At 44.5% G+C, this 18367-nt stretch overlaps 1 protein-coding gene across 2 annotated transcripts in view; it reads left to right on the top strand.

The window, feature by feature from the left end:
- BORCS5 (BLOC-1 related complex subunit 5) overlaps nucleotides 1-14589 on the top strand; it is a 97334-nt gene extending 82745 nt beyond the window's left edge. The window contains exon 4 of one of the 2 annotated variants that reach the window (XM_052640467.1): nucleotides 13844-14589. In XM_052640467.1, coding sequence (XP_052496427.1) covers nucleotides 13844-14074 — 231 coding nt within the window. In that variant the 3' untranslated portion in view covers nucleotides 14075-14589. The remainder of the gene's footprint in view (nucleotides 1-13843) is intronic. The other variant, XM_052640469.1, reaches the window with a different exon arrangement.
- Nucleotides 14590-18367: the final 3778 nt, after the last annotated feature.

Here is an 18367-nt window from a genome sequence, read left to right as displayed (position 1 = left end):
AGGCCCCTGCTGTGCTAAACCTCCATGTTCTGAGCCCCCGGGTGAAGTCAAGGATTGTGAAATGCTTGTATAAGTGAATGTCAGAGTACAAAATGTAACAGACTTTGCCAGAGAAAACGTCACTCAAGTTTATCTGCTAATAAATAGTGTATTCCCTTTGGTCTCCTCTTGGTTTTTGTTTTGTGAATGTTCGTATTAGGTCTGGCAGCTTGTTCTCCTTGTTATTAAAAAAAGAAATGGTGGTGCTTAAGTTAGGAACAAAAGTGTCCTTTCACTCTGCTGGAAAACTGTGAAAATTGCCATATTAACGCATCTGTCAGGGATATCAAAAAGGTCCCGAACACGTGGCCCAACATGGTACATATTTCACTGAAGTGAATCGACATTTGAATGAATGGCCTCTGAAGAAAATATAGGGGGAGATTAGGCTAAAAACCATAGGTTTGAATTCTGACTTCACTGCTAGGATGAGCTGTGTGACCCTGGACACATTTTATGATCTCTGACCCCTGATTCTGCAGCTCTAGTAGGAGAGTATTTTCCTATAGGCCTTTTGTGAGAAATAAAGATAATGTATCTGTGGTATATAGTACAGTCCCTGACATTTAACTGGTACTCACCCAGGTGGTGCTAGTGGTAAAGAACCCACCCGCCACTTCAGGAGACTTAAGAGACGTCAGTTAGATCCCTGTGTCCGGAAGATCCCCTGGAGGAGGGCATGGCAACCCACTCCAGTATTCTTGCCTGGAGAATCCCCATGGACAGAGGAGCCTAGGGGGATGTCCATGGGATGCAAAGTCGGACATGACTGAAGCAACAGAGCATGCATCCAGAGTGGACAGTAGTTGCAACTGTTAAGCATTATTTTATTTTAAAAAATACTTTTATTTATTTGGCGGCGTCAGGTCTTAGTTGCATCATGCGGTGCATGGATTCTCTAGTTGTGATGCTCAGACTCCGTGATTGCAGTGTGTGGGCTTAGCTGCTCTGCAGCGTGTAGAATCTTAGTTCCCCAACCAGGGATCGAACCCATGTTCCCTGCACTGCAAGGTGGATTCTTCAACACTGGACCACCAGGGAAGTCCCTGTTATTATATGATTTTATTACATTCATTAAAATATCTGGGGAATTACTAAATTATACACTGTGTTCTGCCTTCCTAGTTATCTAATATGATGTACAAGATGACTGAAAGAAACAGTCCAGCTAGTATGGCTTTTAGTTCCTGTTTTTGGTAGACCTTGTAGACTGAGATCTGCCAGGGAAGGATTTCCCTGCTTGACTGACTTACAGATCAAAGGTGTGATATGAGAATAAGTGGCAAGAGTTTACTCTTAGAAGCTGTCACCATAAGCGATTGCCTTTGGAAACAGTCACTTCAGAACATCTAGTGTGTGGTAATTGATGTCATCGAGCCTGTGGCGTAATTGATGAAAACATCTGCCTGTCATCTGTCTGTTGTGCGAGAGGGCGGCACCCCGGACAAGATTCCCACAGAGAGCTCCTGGTCCTCTTCGGGGATGGTTGTCTGGAGAAGGGTCAGAAATCCAGAAACCATAGAGTTGCCTTGGGAGAATTTTTGTTGCAACCTAGGAAACCCTCACTTTTATAATCTGTCTGAATCCCCATGAGAATGGATGGATGATGGTGGGCTAGAATGGGTCAAACTTTGGTTGACGGCAAGGGGCAGTCCATTTTCTGAAGCGGAGAGAGCTGATCATATGGGTCACAGGCAGAATCAGGAGGTAGCAGATGTGTGAAAGCTTGAGCAATGAAGCCACAGCATCAGGTTCTTAGAGCTGAAGAAAGACCTCTGGAAGATGCTTCCAGTCAGAGTGACGTTAGGAAAGTGGCCATTATGGGGTCAGTGCAGGGACAAGTCAGGAATGCAACTTCCCTGGTGGCTTGGTGGTTAGAGACTCGGCACGGCCACTGCAGGGGGTGTGGGTCCTACCGCTCGTTGGGGAACTGAGATCCTGCATGCCATGTGGCATGGCTAAAAAATAAATTAAAAAATTTTGAAAAAGAACAAATCCTAAAGGAAATCAGCCCTGAGTGTTCATTGGAAGGACGGATGTTGAGGCTGAAACTCCAATACTTTGGCCACCTGATGTGAAGAACTGACTCATTGGAAAAGACCCTGATGCTGGGAAAGATTGAGGGCAGGAGGAGAAGGGGACGACAGAGGATGAGATGGTTGGATGGCATCACCGACTCAATGGACATGGGTTTGGGTGGACTCTGGGAGTTGATGATGGACAGGGAGGCCTGGCGTGCTGCGGTTCATGAGGTTGCAAAGAGTTGGACACGACTGAGCGACTGAACTGAAGGAAGGTTCCAGGCAATGATCAAGAACTTGAGTTTGAGGTACCTCTCATTGTTTTATAGGATACACTTCAGTGGTTTTTGATGTATTCACAAACTTGTGCAGCCAGTATCACTATCTAATTCCAGAACATTTCATCACCCCCCAAAATAAGCACTGTATAAATTAGCCATCACTCCCCACGCCCCATTCTCCCACCCCTGGCAACCACTAATCTTTCTGTCTCTCTGAGTCGCCTTTTCTGGGCATTTCACATACATGGAATCATATGGTGTGGCCTGTTGTGTCTGGCTTTTTCACTTAATATGGTGTTTTCAGAGTTCATCCATGGTGTGGCTTATATCAGTGTCGCTTCCCTTTTTCTGACTAAGCACTACTCTGTCGTATGGATATATCACAATTGGGTTTGTCCATTTCCCAGTTGATGGGCATTTGCGTTGTTACTGCTTTGTGACTATTATGAAATAATGTTGTCATGAACATTTGCTTGCAGGTTTTTCTGTGAATAGCCATTTCGGTTCTCTTGAGTATATATATCGAAGAGTAAAATTGCTGGGTTGTGTGGTATTTAATGGTTACCCTGTGTTTAATTCTTGGAGAAACTAAAGTGTGCCGTACCATTCACGTTCCCACCAGCTGTGCATGAGGATTCCAGTTTCTCCGCGTCCTCACTAGAGCTTACTGCCTAGCTTTTTATTTCAGCCATCCTAGTGAGTGTCATCCTAGCTGTTGGTGGTTTTGATCTTCATTTTCCTAACGACTGAAGATGTTGAGCTCCTTTCTGTGTGCCTGCCCACTGGACAGAATTTCAAGCTGTATTTTTGCAGCCCCAGATTTTGCCCTTGGGACGGTACCGATTTACTTGGTTATGTCAACTGCTCTCTAATCACAATTGGTAGTTCTGAGATTCAGAATGGGAGAAAGAGTGAAACTTTTTATAAAGCACTGAAGCAGTTTCTTTTGAATGTGATCATATAATTGGGCAATTTCTTAGTTTTATGTTAGTACTTAGGAAAAATAGATCTCCAAACAGATTTGGCCATCCAATGGTATTTCTTATAATAATATAACTTTACATTTTTATAGCTCTGGTCTCTTTTTAGGTCATTTTCAATATATCATCTCATTTGTAATCTTCGTAACACTACTGTAAAATAATAGGTGGATGGATGGACGGGTATTACTGTTCCCATTTTTAAGAAGTAGAAGCTCAGGCTCACACAAATAGTAGGCTTTAAATTCAAGCCTTCTGACTTCTATCTTTCTATGGTAGTGAATTATTAGCCAAGTCAAGGATTGGGGGGGTGAGCCTGCATTGCTAAAAATCAGTGATACGCCCATCTCCAAAAAGACATTAGAGGCTTGGCCACATCCCTATAGATTGTTATAGACTTGAGAATTCATTATTTGGATATATGTAAACTAGAATGAATTCTCAGTTTTCCATTTAACCCCTCTAGCTAGAAACAAAAATTATAATAAAAGAGCAGAGTTGTGTACCCCTGTGTATTCATTACACTTGGGGGTGCTAAAGGATATCTATACAAAGGAACAAAGCTGGGACTGGATTTGAAATGTGAGGAGAGGGCAGAAAGCCCTTGGTTCGCTGGCCTCCGCCCATCGTGGCCTCCAGCTCCCAACCCCCATATTCCTAAATTGACCAACTTGGGAAACCAGAATTTAAAGGCAGAATGAATGCAGAGAAAGAGGACTGCTGCTGCTGCTGCTGCTGCTAAGTCGCTTCAGTCGTGTCCGACTCTGTGTGACCCCATAGACAGCAGCCCACCAGGCTCCCCCATCCCTGGGATTCTCCAAGCAAGAACACTGGAGTGGGTTGCCATTTCCTTCTCCAATGCATGAAAGTGAAAAGTGAAAGTGAAATCACTGAGTCGTGTCCAACTCTCAGCGACCCCATGGACTGCAGCCCACTAGGCTCCTCCGTCCATTGGATTTTCCAGGCAAGAGTACTGGAGTGGGGTGCCATTGCCTTCTCCGAGAGAAAGTGGACTATTTGAGACCAAATAAAAATTGACCTTGAAGCTTAAGTTAACTGCGATATCACATTAAAAGCTGAACGTTACTTTTAAAGGATGGGAAAAATGAGTGACTTTTTAAAATAGAGTCTCAAGTTCTTGAGCAATCTCTTTTAAAAAATATTTATTGAGGCTGCATTGGGTCTTAGTTGCATCATGTGTGATCTTGTGCTGGGGGCGCACAGACTGACTAGTTGCCATGCGTGGGCTTACTTGCTCCGAGGCATGTGGGATCTTAGTTCCCTGACCAGGGATCGAACCTGTGTCTCCTGCATTGCAAGGCAGATTCCTAACCACAGGACCACCAGGTGAGTCCCAGTTTTTAAAAAAGACTTAAGTAACTTAAGAAGAGGAGGAAAAGCAATAATCTGTTGATTGTATAGAGTTGAATTTTGTTAACTGTGAAACACAGTTTGTCTACTCATTTTCTTTTGATCTGTGAAAAGGTTAAATTTGCTTTTTACCATCTTGAACCTATCTACAGCTTAGGGTTTTAGAATTTAGAAGATGTACACTCTTCTTTCTGAAGCTCTTGCTGTTGTCATGTATCTTTTTTCTAACTTAGAGCTATTTACTCTTGAAGTATGTATCACTACTTTGACAAGTAGTACTTATACTTTACTTTGAAAGGGAATTTCCATGAAGCATTTAGACATCTTCCATAGGATGACCTACCTTTCCCAAACCAGCATCAAAGCTTATTCTATCAGGAAATTTTAAAAAATAATTTTTGAAGCCGTGTACTCTCGCTAGAGAGGATATCGTCTATTGAAGCTCTTCTGCTTGCTTTCAAAATATTTTTTTGAAAAATGTATATATACATGCAAGTATACGTATATATTTTTATTTTACCATGTTGGTAGCACCAAACAGTGGTAATAGTAACTCATTCTCATGACTGAACATATAAATCAAAAGCATACGGAAGGACTTGTAGGTAAATAATGATTTCAGTTATTACATAGTGTAAAATGTTTCTGTAAGGGAACTTGGGGGTAAGTAATGTAATTGTGTTGTAAGATTTTCAGAAGTTGTAAGATTTAGCAGAAGTTCAGAACAAAAATAAAACTTACCAGCAAAAAACATAATGGTAGATTGTCCTCTGAGTGACTGTGTAAACATTGAAGATAGTGTAACAGTGATGAGGCATAAAAATTGCTCACCCGCCTTTGAAATTCCTTTTTTTAATGTTTTTATTTCTTTATGTATTTGGCTGTACTGGGTCTTAGTTGCAGCATGAGAACTCTTAGTTGCAACATGTGCGATCAGTTCCCTGATGAGGGCTCGAACTCAGGCCTCCTGCATTGGGAGCACAGAGCCTTAGCCACTGCACCACCACGGCCTTTATGAAACAGAGATACATGCGCCTATGTGGATATCTTCAAAGGTCACCATTTTCCCTGCCCATACTTACTTAATCTTCCTTTTCCATTTTTCATGTAAAAGAGGTTTCTAGACATAGTTTCTCTTTCAGTTCTCGTGTTTTTGGTAATGTGTTTATCTGGGGCTCTTCTTTGTGTTTTGTGCATGTTATCTCATTATTCCTCACATTAATCACATGAGGTAAGCCCTACCATTATGCCTAGCTTAAGGGTGAAGAAACTGAAGCTCAAAGAGGTTCAGTAATTGGTTCAAGGTCACAAAGATGATCAGTCATAGTCATAACCGAGATTTTGACCCAGTTTTGTCTGACAGCACTGTCTTCAGCTGCAAGCTATATACAGTCAGCTGTAAAGCTAGAATGGTGACATGCTCACAGTAATCCTTTATTTTGTTGCTTCTACTGAAGCCCCTGTCCCCCTTCTGAGAAGCTCACTGATCTCAGAGCGACTTGTGAGTCACTTAGCTCCAGCTCAGAAATGCCTCAGAGGTCTGAGCAGGTCATTTTGCAGGGTCTGGATGGTCAGTTCACACCTTAGGTGAAAGCTCTGGCAAAACCTTAGGAGGTCAGCTATTGAGGGTTTAAGCCAATGGATCTGAAAACCACCGAGTGCTTTTCTGCCACCCCAGCTCAGCAAGGACGGCAGCATCTGTGAAACAGGTCCCTGCCCGGTGAAGTGTTCAGCCCTGTGGGCACTGGTGTCGTGAGTAGCCAGTTCTCACCTGGGAGCAGTAGCTATGTAGAGACAGGGGTGGCATCCGGGGTCATCTTGACCATGGACAAAAAGCCTGCAGTGTCCTCACAGTGATATGGCCACTGACCACGATGTCTTCCTTTCCACACTGTGTCAGGGCTTCCCCCTGGGCGTTCTGTGGAAAATGCTGTCTGGTTAATATCTAGCTACTCTTTTTCCTGATCTGTAGTCCAGCTTACTTAGCGGTGCCCATGGGTTCAATCTTCAGGCAAGGTTTACTTTTTTACCCAAGAGATCCAGATGCTACTCAAGCTCACCTCCGACAGCCTTTTCCCTGGGCTCCCAGACCATTTCCAGTGGCTCCCCTCCTTTCCTTCATAATAAATTCAGTTGACATCCAGCTGATCAGTTGGAGGCTTACTTTCCTGGAAGGGATCTTGATTCTCCTTTTTAGGGCTTCCCTGATGGCTCAGGGGTAAAGGATCTGCCTGCAATGTAGGAGATTCAGGAGATGTGGGTTTGATCCCTGGGTCGGGAAAATCCCCTGGAGAAGGAAATGGCCACCCATTCCAGTATTCTTGCCTGAACAAGCCCATGGACAGAGGAGCCTGGCAGGCTATAGCCCAAAGGGTCTCAAAGAATCGGTTACAACTAAGTGATTAAGCATGCATGCAAAAAGATCTTGAAAGCAGATTTTCTTTAGAAATTCAATGAATGTTTTAATGAGACAGAGGCCCAGGTCAGTTCTCCTGGAAAAAAAAAACTTGGATTTTTTTTTTTTCTTAATATTGAGTTGTAAGAGGTGTTTATATATTCTGAATATATGTGTGTGTGTGTATATATATATATATAATACCTTAGTCTGTGTCTGTGTCTTGCCTTATCATTTTCTTAATGGTATCTTTTGAAGACAAATTTTAAATTTTGATGATCAGTTTAACCATTTTTTGTTTTAGAGTTTATGTTTTTCAGACCTAAGAAATCTTTGCTGTCTATAGGGTAGCAAAGGTTTTTCTCCTGTGTTTTCTTCTAAAAGTTGTATAGTTTTAGATTCTGTGTTTAGGTCTGTGATTAGATTCATGCTAATCTTTGTGAAGGGAGTGAGATGTGGGGGTTCAGGGTTTTTTTTTTCTGTATAGATACCTAGTTGTTCTATAAATTGTTGAAAAACTTTCTTTTCTCTAATATATTACCTTGGAAACTTTGGTTAAAAAAAAAAGTCAACTGACCACATATGTTTAGATCTATTTCTGTACTCGATTCAGTTACACTGGTCTATAGATGCCTGTCTCCGTGCCACTACCACACTATTCTGAGTACTGTAGGTTTATATTAGGTCTTGAAACAAGTACTATAAGTCTTTCAAACTTTGTTCTTTTGTGCCTTTTTTTTTTTTTTGCTACACCTTGCACAGCTTGTGGAATCTCAGTTCCCCAACCAGGGATTGACTCTGAGCCACTGCAGTGAAAGCCTGGAGTCCTAACCACAGTACATCAGGGAGCTTCCCACACTTGATTCTTTTTCACACTTCTTTTGACCATACTATTTAGTACAATCAGCCAATCAAATCCCTAACCCCCCCCCTCAAAAAAGCCATCTAGAATTTTGATTTAGATTGCAAATGAATCTATAAATTGATTTGGTAAAAATTGACATCTTGATATTTATCTTCCATGAACATGGTATATACCTCTCCATTTTTTGAGATCTCTTTTAATTTTTCACAGCAGGATTTTGTAATATCAGTGTTCAGGTCTTATACATGGGGTTTTTTTTGACATTTTCTCTAAGTTGGTGTTCATGCAGTTGTTAAGTTTCATATATATTTTTTCATTCCATTGTTGGGTTGTTCACTGCAAATATGTAGAAATGTAATTGATTTTTGTATATTAATTGTGTATCTTGCAACCCTGCTGAATTCACTTGGTTTTATTAGGTGTTAGGTCTAAGTTTCCATAGGATTTTCTAGGCACACCAGCATGTCATCTGTAGATTAAGACCATTTTATTTATTCCTCTCCAGTGCTTGTGCCTTTTATTTCCTTTGGTTGTCTTATTGCATTGGCTAGGATCTCTAGCACAATGTTGAAGAGAAGTAGTGAGAGTGGGAAAGAATCCTTGCCTTACTCCTGCTCTTAGGGAGAAAAGTGTTGTCTGCCACTAACTATGATGTTAAGTGTTGGTTTTTCATAGACACCTTTGTCAGACTGAGGGAGTTTCCTTCTGTTCCTAATTTGCTGAAATGTTTTATAATTGAATTTGTCAAGTGCTTTTTCTTCATTGATTTGAAATGATTGTGATTTTTAACTTTTATTATATCAAAATGGCAAACTTTGATTTTCAGATGCTGAGAAAGCTCACATCCTTTAGATAAGCCCCACTGGGTAATGATAGACTGTCCTTTTTGCATATTGCTGCTTGGATTCGCTAATGTCTTGGACCCATTGGTGGCAATGGACCAGCCAGATGGGCAAATCCACATCAGGTATTTGGAATGAGTCTGAGCCCCTTCTACAGATGTCTCATGTCTTAGTAAAGCTTGTACTTGTTCAAATAATCTTGCCTCCTTTTTCACCTGCCTTTTGGAGTATACTGCTGCCAGTGACAATGTGTGAATATGTGGGGCAAGTTTTAAAGTGTGAATTTTAGAGTAAACAGCAACTTCTGAGGGTAGAGACTCTATCACATTCATTCTATGAGTGTAAGATTAAATCCCACTGGTTTACCGAGACCTGGAATTACAGTGGCTCATACAGAATGGAAATTTGTTGTTCTTTCCCACTCCTGGTACAAGTTGCATTGGGCAAAAGACTCATAGACTTCATCTGGTTCACCGCTGTGCCAACCCAAGGATTGTGACCTTCGTGATTCTTGTGACCCACGAGGACTGCATCTGCCTTTGAGCATCAGCAGAGGGAGGGAAGGGTTGAAGGAGAAGAGGAGGAGCAGGCCTGCTAACTTTTAAGGAAGACGCCTGGAAGCTCCATGAGAGACTTCCTCCTGTACGTGCTGCTGACTAGTCCTTAGTCACATGGTCACAGCAAGGCCAGGGTTTTGAGGCAAAAGTCATGGGGACTAGTCATTCTCTGTCTATTGGAAAAATCTAATAGTTTTTTTTCTTGAACTTAAATGGTTTTGCTGAAAGTTCCTGAAACAAGGTTATGTGCAACATTTCTCCTTCTGGGCCTGAGTTTCCTAGAATAGTAAAGTCATGTTAACAAAGAGAGTGGAAGAGAAAAGTCATGTTAATGTGCACAGTCTGCTGTGTGGGTGGAAACAGTTGATTCTCAATATCCGTATCGCTAGGACCCCACATGATGTGTGGCAGTAAATGTCTGCTGTCTCTGTATATTGTATTTACGCTTCCTCGTTGGAATCTTCATGCTAGAATAAAAATGGGAAAGGTAAACTTGTTCCAGTTTGTCCAGATGGTAAGATTCAGGGCAGAGTCCCTCTGCTGTGCACCTGAAACTGTCACCACATTGTCAGTCAGCTGTACTCCAATACAGAACAAAAAGGGTTAAAAAAAAGGTAAAGGTTCCGAATTGTATTAGATACTGACAATGCCTAAAGCTGTGTCAGATATGCGAGAGGAAGTCTGTACCTGGGGCTCATGGGTACATACTACAGAAGGGATTAGGGCTTAGTGGTCAGGAGCAGTGGTAAGAGAGTGAAGGCCAGGCCCTCTTAGAGGTTAGAGTGTTTTGTGCTTGTCTTTATCACACCATGCTCGCAGGCTCTGCGGAAACAAGCGTTGAGCGCCTGCCAGCACTTTGCCTGATACCAGGGCTAGGAAGGGCCTTGCTTCTGGGAGACACAAGAAGGAAGGACTGAGGGAGCATCTCAGCTTTGAGACAGAAGCTTGAGTCTTGGTGGTGTGATTGTTTCTTCCCTGGTCAGGGAATAGCAGCAGGCAGAGAGGGAGTGGATGTGGGCCTGTGCAGAGGAAGGGTAAGGGCATCTCACACTCTGGTGGTACGCTCTCCCTGTTTTTATCCAGATGATCGGTCCAAAGAACCCCATCAAGGGAGGAAAAGAGATCCCAGAAGGGGAGCCCAGAACCCCAAGTCTGTTTGACTGGAGGGAGGGTGCATGGAACAGTCCTATTTACCTCTCGTGGTGCTGACTTGGCTTGGCTGACATTTGTGGTTCTGGCAGAGAGTGCCACTCCCTCCAGGCAACTCATGTAGATTGGCTGTGCTCCGCAGCAAGGACGGAGGACCAAGCGAATTGTAAAACTCCTCAATGCCAGGCTGAGTCCTGAGCTGGGGTGGTGGTGGTGTTCAGTCCCTGTCATGTCTGACTCCTTATGACCCCAGGGACTGCCGCCCCCCAGGTTCCCCTGTCCTCCACTATCTCCCATGCATGGGTGCGTGTCTGCTAAGTCGCTTCAGTTATCTCTGACTCCCTGCAACCCTGTGGACTGTAGCCCACCAGGATCCTCTGTGCACAGGATTCTCCTGGCAAGAATACTGGAGTGAGTTGCCATGTCCTCCTCCAGGGGATCTTCCTGACCCAGGGATCAAACCCATGTTTCTTATGTCTTCTGCATTAGCAGGCGGGTTCTTTACCACTGTGCCATCTGGGAAGCCACCACTATCTCCCAGAGTTTGCTCAAATTCATGTCCACTGAGTCGGTGATGCTATCTAATCATCTCATCCTCTGCCACCCCCTTCGCCTTTTGCCTTCAGTCTTTCCCAGCATCAGGGTCTTTTCCAATGTGTCAGCTCTTCACAGCAGGTGGCCAAAGTATTGGAGCTGGTGTGTTAGCACACCTCATCTCATTTTGTCCTCCCAACAGCCCTACACATCTGCCATCATCAGTCCCCTGATTTTTGCAGATGAGAAACCTGAGACAGGAAGGATGAGCATTAGCAACTCAAGTGGCAGGTGGTGTTCAGTCGCTCAGTCGTGTCTCACTCTTTGGTGCCCCATGGACTGCAGCACGCCAGACTTTTCTGTCCTTCGCCATCTCCCGGAACTTGCTCAAACTCGTGTCCATTGAGTCAGCGATGCCATCCAACCATCTTGTCCTCTGTCGTCCCCTTCTCCTCATGCTTTCAGTCTTTCCCAGCATCAGGGTCTTTTCTAGTCAGTTGGCTCTTCACATCAGGTGGCCAAAATATTGGAGCTTCAGCTTCAGCATCAGTCCTTCCAATGAATATTCAGGACTGATTTCCTTTAGGATGGGCTGGTTGGATCTCCTTGCAGTTCAAGGGCCTCTCAAGAGTCTTCTCTGACACCACAGCTCAAAAGCATCAATTCTGACATGTTCAGCCTTCTTTATGGTCCAAGTCTCACATCCATACATGACTACTGGAAAAACCATACCTTTGACGAGAGAACCTTTGTCGGCAAACTAATGTCACTTTTTTAATATGCTGTCTAGGTTTGTCATAGCTTTTCTTTCAAGGAACAAGTGTCTTTTCATTTCATGGCTGCATTCACCATCTGCAGTGATTTTGGAGCCCAAAAAATAAAGTCCCTCACTGTTTGCATTGTTTTCCCATCTATTTGCCATAAAGTGATGGGACCAGATGCCATGATCTTTGTTTTTTGAATGTTGAGTTTTAAGCCAACTTTTTCACTCTCCTCTTTCACCCTCATTAAGAGGGTCTTTAGTTCCTCTTTGCTTTCTGCCATAAGGGTGGTATCGTCTGGATAGCTGAGGTTATTGATATTTTTCCCAGCAATCTTGATTCTAGCTTGTGCTTCATCCATCCCGGCATTTCACATGATGTACTCTGCAAAAAAGTTAAATAATCAGGGTGACAGTATACAACCTTGACGTACTCCTTTCCCAATTTTGAACCAGTCCATTGTTCTTTGTCCAGTTCTAACTGTTGCTTCTTGACCTGCATACAGTTTCACAGGAGGCAGGTAAGTTGGTCTGGTATTCCCATCTCTTGAAGAATTTTCCATAGTTTCTTGTGATCCACACAGTCAAAGGCTTTAGTGTAGTCAATGAAGCAGAAGTAGATGTTTTTCTGGAATTCTCTTGCTTTTTCTATGATCCAGTGGATGTTGGCAATTTGATCTCTGGTTCCTCTGCCTTTTCTAAATCCAGCTTGTTGGTTCACGTACTGTTGAAGCCTGGCTTGGAGAATTTTGAGCATTACTTTGCTAGCGTGTGAAATGAGTGCATTTGTGCGGTAGTTTGAACATTCTTCAGTATTGCCCTTCTTTGGGATTGGAAGGAAAACTGATCTTTTCTTGTCCTCTGGCCACTGCTGAGTTTTCCAAATTAGCTGGAAGATTGAGTGCAGCACTTTTCACAGCACCATCTTTTAGGATTTGAAATAGCTCAGCGGGAATTCCATCACCTCCAGTAGCTTTGTTCATAGTGATGCTTCCAAAGGCCCACTTGACTTCACACTCTAAGATGTCTGGCTCTAGGTGAGTGATAACACCATCGTGGTGATCTGGGTCATTAAGATCTTTTTTGTATAGTTCTTCTGTGTATTCTTGCCACCTCTTCTTAATATCTTCTGCTTCTCTTAGGTCCATAATGTTTGTGTCCTTTATTGTGCCCATCTGTGCATGAAATGTTCCCGTGGTATCTCTCATTTTCTTGAAGAGATCACTGTAAGTCTTTCCATTCTGTTGTTTTCCTCTATTACTTTGCGTTGTTCACTTAGAAAGGTTTTCTTACTTCTCCTTGCTTTTCTTTGGAACTCTGCATTCAGATGGATATATCTTTTCTCCTTTGCCTTTTGCTTCTCAACTATTGTAAGGCCTCCTCAGACAGCCATTTTGCCTTTTCGCATTTCTTTTCCTTGGGGATGGTTTTGATCTCTGCCTCCTGTACAATGTCACGACCCTCTGTCCATAATTCTTCAGGCATTCTGTCTATCAGATCTAATCCCTTGAATCTATTTCTCACTTCCAGTGTATAACCATAAGGGATTTGATTTAGGTCATACCTGAATAGTCTAGTGGTTTTCCCTACTTTCTTCAGTTTAAGTCTGAATTTTGCAATAAGGAGTTCATGATCTGAGCCACAGTCAGTTCCCAGTCTTGTTTTTGCTGACTTACAGAGCTTCTCCATCTATACAAATGGCAGAGCCAGAGTCAAACCCCATCTGCCTGATTTCCCAGCCCAGGATTCTTTCTATAGAGAAAAAGAGCTAGAAACTCCCTGGGCCTCACCTAGGACTAAGTGGCTTATACACCCAGAAATGGAGCTGGAGGCCTTCACCTCTTACCCCCTGCAGAGGGTTCCAGCCACATTCGGCAAGGTTTTCGTCCCCCACGCTTCCACTTCCAGGAACGCTGGTCGTCCCCCACGTGGCCCGTGGTCCACACCTGTTGCTCACCGCACCACCCAGCCCCCCACCCCCACCACCATCCTCTCGCCGGGACTTGTTTCCAGGGGACTGAACGTGTCTCATTTCTCTTGTCCCTGCAGATGGATCTGTCTGTAGAAACCCTCTTTAGCTTCATGCAGGAGCGCCAGAAAAGGTACGCCAAATACGCCGAGCAGATCCAGAAGGTCAACGAGATGTCAGCCATCCTGCGACGCATCCAGATGGGCATCGACCAGACGGTACCGCTGCTGGAGCGCCTCAACAGCCTGCTGCCCGAGGCCGAGCGCCTGGAGCCCTTCAGTGTGAAGCCCGACCGCGAGCTCAGGCTGTAGCCATGTCCCCGGCACCACCAGGGCCGCGGGGCCTTTGGAACCAGAGACACGGGAAGTGACCTAGGTCAGGGGAGTGTGGTGCTCCCCGAGGGCATGGGAGGCAGTCTGTTGCCCTGGAGACCTGTGATGCCCCAGCCCTCCCGTTGACGCGCTCTCCCCTGCAAAGCCAACCAACCTGCCCTCCATGGTCTCCGAAGTGGGAATATTTGAACTCTTAGGAATTGTGTACAGAACCCTGCCTTGGGAATTATTATTTTTTAATTTAGTTTGCTTTTTAAAAAATTGACAGTGTATATTATCTAATCTAGCTTGCAGACTGAAACTATGAAGAGAAGGGGGAAGAAGATTTAAGGAAGCCCTGTGTCCCTGTGACATTTTTCTCCACAGGCTGTCCGGGTTGCAAACATAAAAAGCTAACTTAATCCAGGTGTGCGTGTCGTGTTTCCATCGCAGCCAGCCTCGATCCGGCCTGGCAGGGCTCTGGCATCGCTCCTGTGTCAGCTCAGGGTGTCCCTGCCGTGTCGTCACTGGAAACCGAAGCCTCCCTTTCCACAGCCTGGTTGGGTTTGTCTCCCACTGATAATGGGTTTCCTTGATGCAAACACAGTTTAGGTTTCCTCTTGTTACATCAGCGTTGGCAGGACTCCAGTTTCTGAAGCAGGTTTTAGCCAGCGTTGCTTTACTAGTTTCGCAGACGCGTGGAGCAGAGGGGAAGAGCGCGCACCCAGCAGGCATCCACGGGGCCCACTGCCTGGGCCAGACACTGTGTCTGCATACAAAAAGGGCTGTGTAGTCCCTGCCCTTCTTTTCTGAAGAGAAAAAACAACTCAAGCGCTGCTGAATTTCTCTGGGAGTTTAGGAAATGAAGCAATTTGAGGAGCCACAGAAGTTCTTAGCACAGTACTTTGCACGTTATAAAGGTTCTAGTGGAAGAGAAGACTGCAGAAGCTAAGAAATGGAATGTAGGACCGAGCCAGGCCGGCAGACAGAGACCAGGAGCCGGGGATAGAGAGAGGTCACGGGGGCCCACGGGGCTCCCGAGGTTTCTCCAAGCCTCAGAGGGTGACTTTTTATGTGTCCAAACAGCCTTTAGTATGTTTATAAGGTTACAATTGGTCCCACTTAATTTAGCATCTCTCAGGTAAACGTCATCTGATTCTTCTAATCAGATTTTGATTGAGTTTGATCAGACACTATCCTGTAAGGTTCTTAGAACCCAGAGTAAAATGTAGAGGATACAACAACTGCATGATGGCTTAAGTATAAACACTCCAAGCTCAATGGAAAATATAATTTTCTAAAATTTTAGACATGATGTAAAAGTCAACAGCTTCTAGAATTCTCTAAGGCCCAAAACATATGAAGATGGTTCACTCTTTCAGAGCCGGAAAGACAGGTTGGAACCCAGAGCCAAATGAAGAGGCCAAGATGGTGTCTGCCTTCCTCGGAGAGCACCCTTCTGGGAACCACTTCTTTGCACCATGAGGACAGTGGGTAGACAGACACCCAGCCCAGGAAGGTGAAGTGGCCTGAGGGAGCCAGGGAGGGGTTGGAAGCCCTGCCCTGGGCGTGGGGAGCTAGACTTTCAGAGATCAGAGGTTTGGGGGCCATTCTGGTGAAAGAAGCTCTTCTTTTTCTTCTTTTTCCAAGTTGTATTCCCTCCTGTTTTTTTTTTAATTATTTAATTAGAGGGTAATTACTTCACAATATTGTGGTGGTTTTTGCCATACATCAACCTGAATCAGCCACAAGTATACTTGTGGTCCCCCCGCCTCCTGAACCCCCTTCCCACCTCCCTCCTCACCCTGTCCCTCTAGGTTGTCCCAGAGCACCGAATCGGGGGCCCTGAGAAGCTTGTCCTTATAAATGCCTTTGACGGTCAGGATTTTAGTGGGGCTTTAAACCATTTCTAGAGCAGTTCATCAGAGTTCACATCAGGAAAGATGTTCTGTAATTTTAGAAGCCTGCTGAGTAGCTAAGGTTATTCTAGGAAACGTCACGGATGGGGAGGCCACAGTGTTTGTTAAATAATGACCCCCCCCCCCCCCACCACTGCCACGTTGCAGTGTTCCTCTCGTGTATTAAATTTTCGGGTAATGGAGAATCTGGTGTTGGACTTTATTTGAACCCATTGATCTTTGTCTTCATACTGTTTCGTGCTTTTTTCCCCCCCATACTTTTAATATTAAAATTTCATAATACCTTTTAGTATCTGATGTGGCTACATAAACACCCCCTTTTTCCTAACTTCACTTTTTTTTTTTTAACTTCTAACTGGCAGAAAAGCTGAAAAAAATAATACAAGGCATTCTCATCTTCCCTTCCACTAGACTGACAGAACGTGGCATTTTTCAGCCCTCACCATCTTTGTCTTTTGAGTTCCTGTGATATCAGAACTTGGTTCTAAACATCAAGTAGCTTGTAGCCTTCAAAGAAGGAAGGGCTGGTTGTCTACCAAGCTGTAAGAACAGCTCAGGGGTGAGGTCCTATAATCCTCACTGCACTTAATACAATTTATAAATAAAAGCACATAACACAGTGACAAACTATGTCACTAGGCCTAGGAGGACAGCGCTTTCTCACTGTTCCATTGCAGCTGAGATGGTTTGTATGTGGCAAAAAGGCAACCTAGCACAGCGTGCAAAACTTCTCTGCCAGCCACCTCTCCATCCAGTTCTTTTCCTTCTTATAAAGATGCTAGACAAAACATGGTATTAACTTAGATTTGGGTCCACAGGCTACTTATTACTGGGAAGAGGCAGTAAGAACAATAGGCAGATATGTGTTTTGAAATAATTCTAGTTAATTTATTATTTATGGTATGTGGTGGTTTTGCAGTGTTGTCCACTTTGGCCAAATTGGATTACATTTCCCAGAATTCCCTTCCCTGTCCCTTTTTGATTAGGGTTGGCCACAAGAGGAATTTGCATGAGCTTTGCTAGTGGAAGTAAAGCAACATGCGTGCGTGCTTGATGAAAGTCGCTGTTGGTCAGCCCCTATTGCATCTTGTGCACATTTTCAGGGATCTGTTGCACCTATGGTGTGGGCAGCAGCTGGGCCAGCTCCCCAGAACTCTGCCTGCAGCTTTTCAGCATCTTGGATCAGGTATGAGTGCCAGCGTCTCCTTAGGTCTTCTGCAGCACAAAGGATGAGGGCTTAGAGAAGGGACGAGGCCAGTGTGGGTTCTGGTGGAGCCAGATGCTGGTTCTAGCTTGTTGCAGGCTTCAGGTGTCCTGGCTCTCCCCCACCACCCATTCTTCCATCCTCCACCACCCATCCCTCCATCCCCATCACCCATCCCTCCATGCCCCACTGCCCATCCCTTCATCCTCCACTGGCCATCCATTCATCCCCACCACCCATCCCTCCATCCTCCACCACCCATCCATCCATCCCCACCACCCACCCATCCATCCCCCACCGCCCATCCCTCCATCCCTCCGTCCACCACCACCCATCCCCACTGCCCATCCATCCCCATCACCCCATCCATCCATCCCCACCACCTATCCATCCCCACCACCCATCCATTCCCACCACCCATCCATCCCCACCACCCACCCATCCATCCCCACCACCCATCCATCCCCACCACCCACCCATCCCCACCACCCACCCATCCCTCCCCACCACCCATCCATCCATCCCCCACCACCCATCCCTCCCCACCGCCCATCCAGCTGCTTTCCCGACCAAAGAAACAGCTGAACCAGGACTCTGACCAGCTCCTGTAATTAATTGCTTAAGGTAAGTCTCTTGAACAACCTCCTTATTCTATTTCATTCCTAACGGTTCTTCATGGATTGAACGCTGACTGGTAACATTTCACTTTTCCCTCCTCAATACTTTACTTTCTTGAACAGATTTTGGGAGTGTAATGGGTTTGCTGTTTCCTAGAGTAATTGAAAATTTTATCTTCCTATTTTGTTTACCTCTCAGCTAAACCTGGATATGTAGTACGCAGTTGGAAATTACTTGAAATGTTGATGCTAAAAACTGAAAGGCAGAGTAGAGAGAAGGGAAATGTTTTCTTGTGGAATTTTTAGGTGTAGGTGTTTTCTTAATTTTGAGAGAAATAATTTTGCTTTCCCCTCACCCTGACTTTCATTCCTTTGTTAAGAGCTACACAGTGCCTAAGAGATGTCATTGTTGTTTTCTGGTTTGTGGTTGGTAACACTGAATTTCTTGCACACACACAAGGCATGTACCTCCCATGCAGATGTTGGGACTACAGAGGGAAAGAAAACTTAATTATTCCCATGCTTCAAACCACAATGTTAAAACTTTTTTGGC

This window comes from Budorcas taxicolor, chromosome 5 (genome assembly GCF_023091745.1).
Source record: "Budorcas taxicolor isolate Tak-1 chromosome 5, Takin1.1, whole genome shotgun sequence".
NCBI lineage: Eukaryota > Metazoa > Chordata > Mammalia > Artiodactyla > Bovidae > Budorcas > Budorcas taxicolor.
This window is presented reverse-complemented; position numbering and strand designations above follow the sequence as displayed.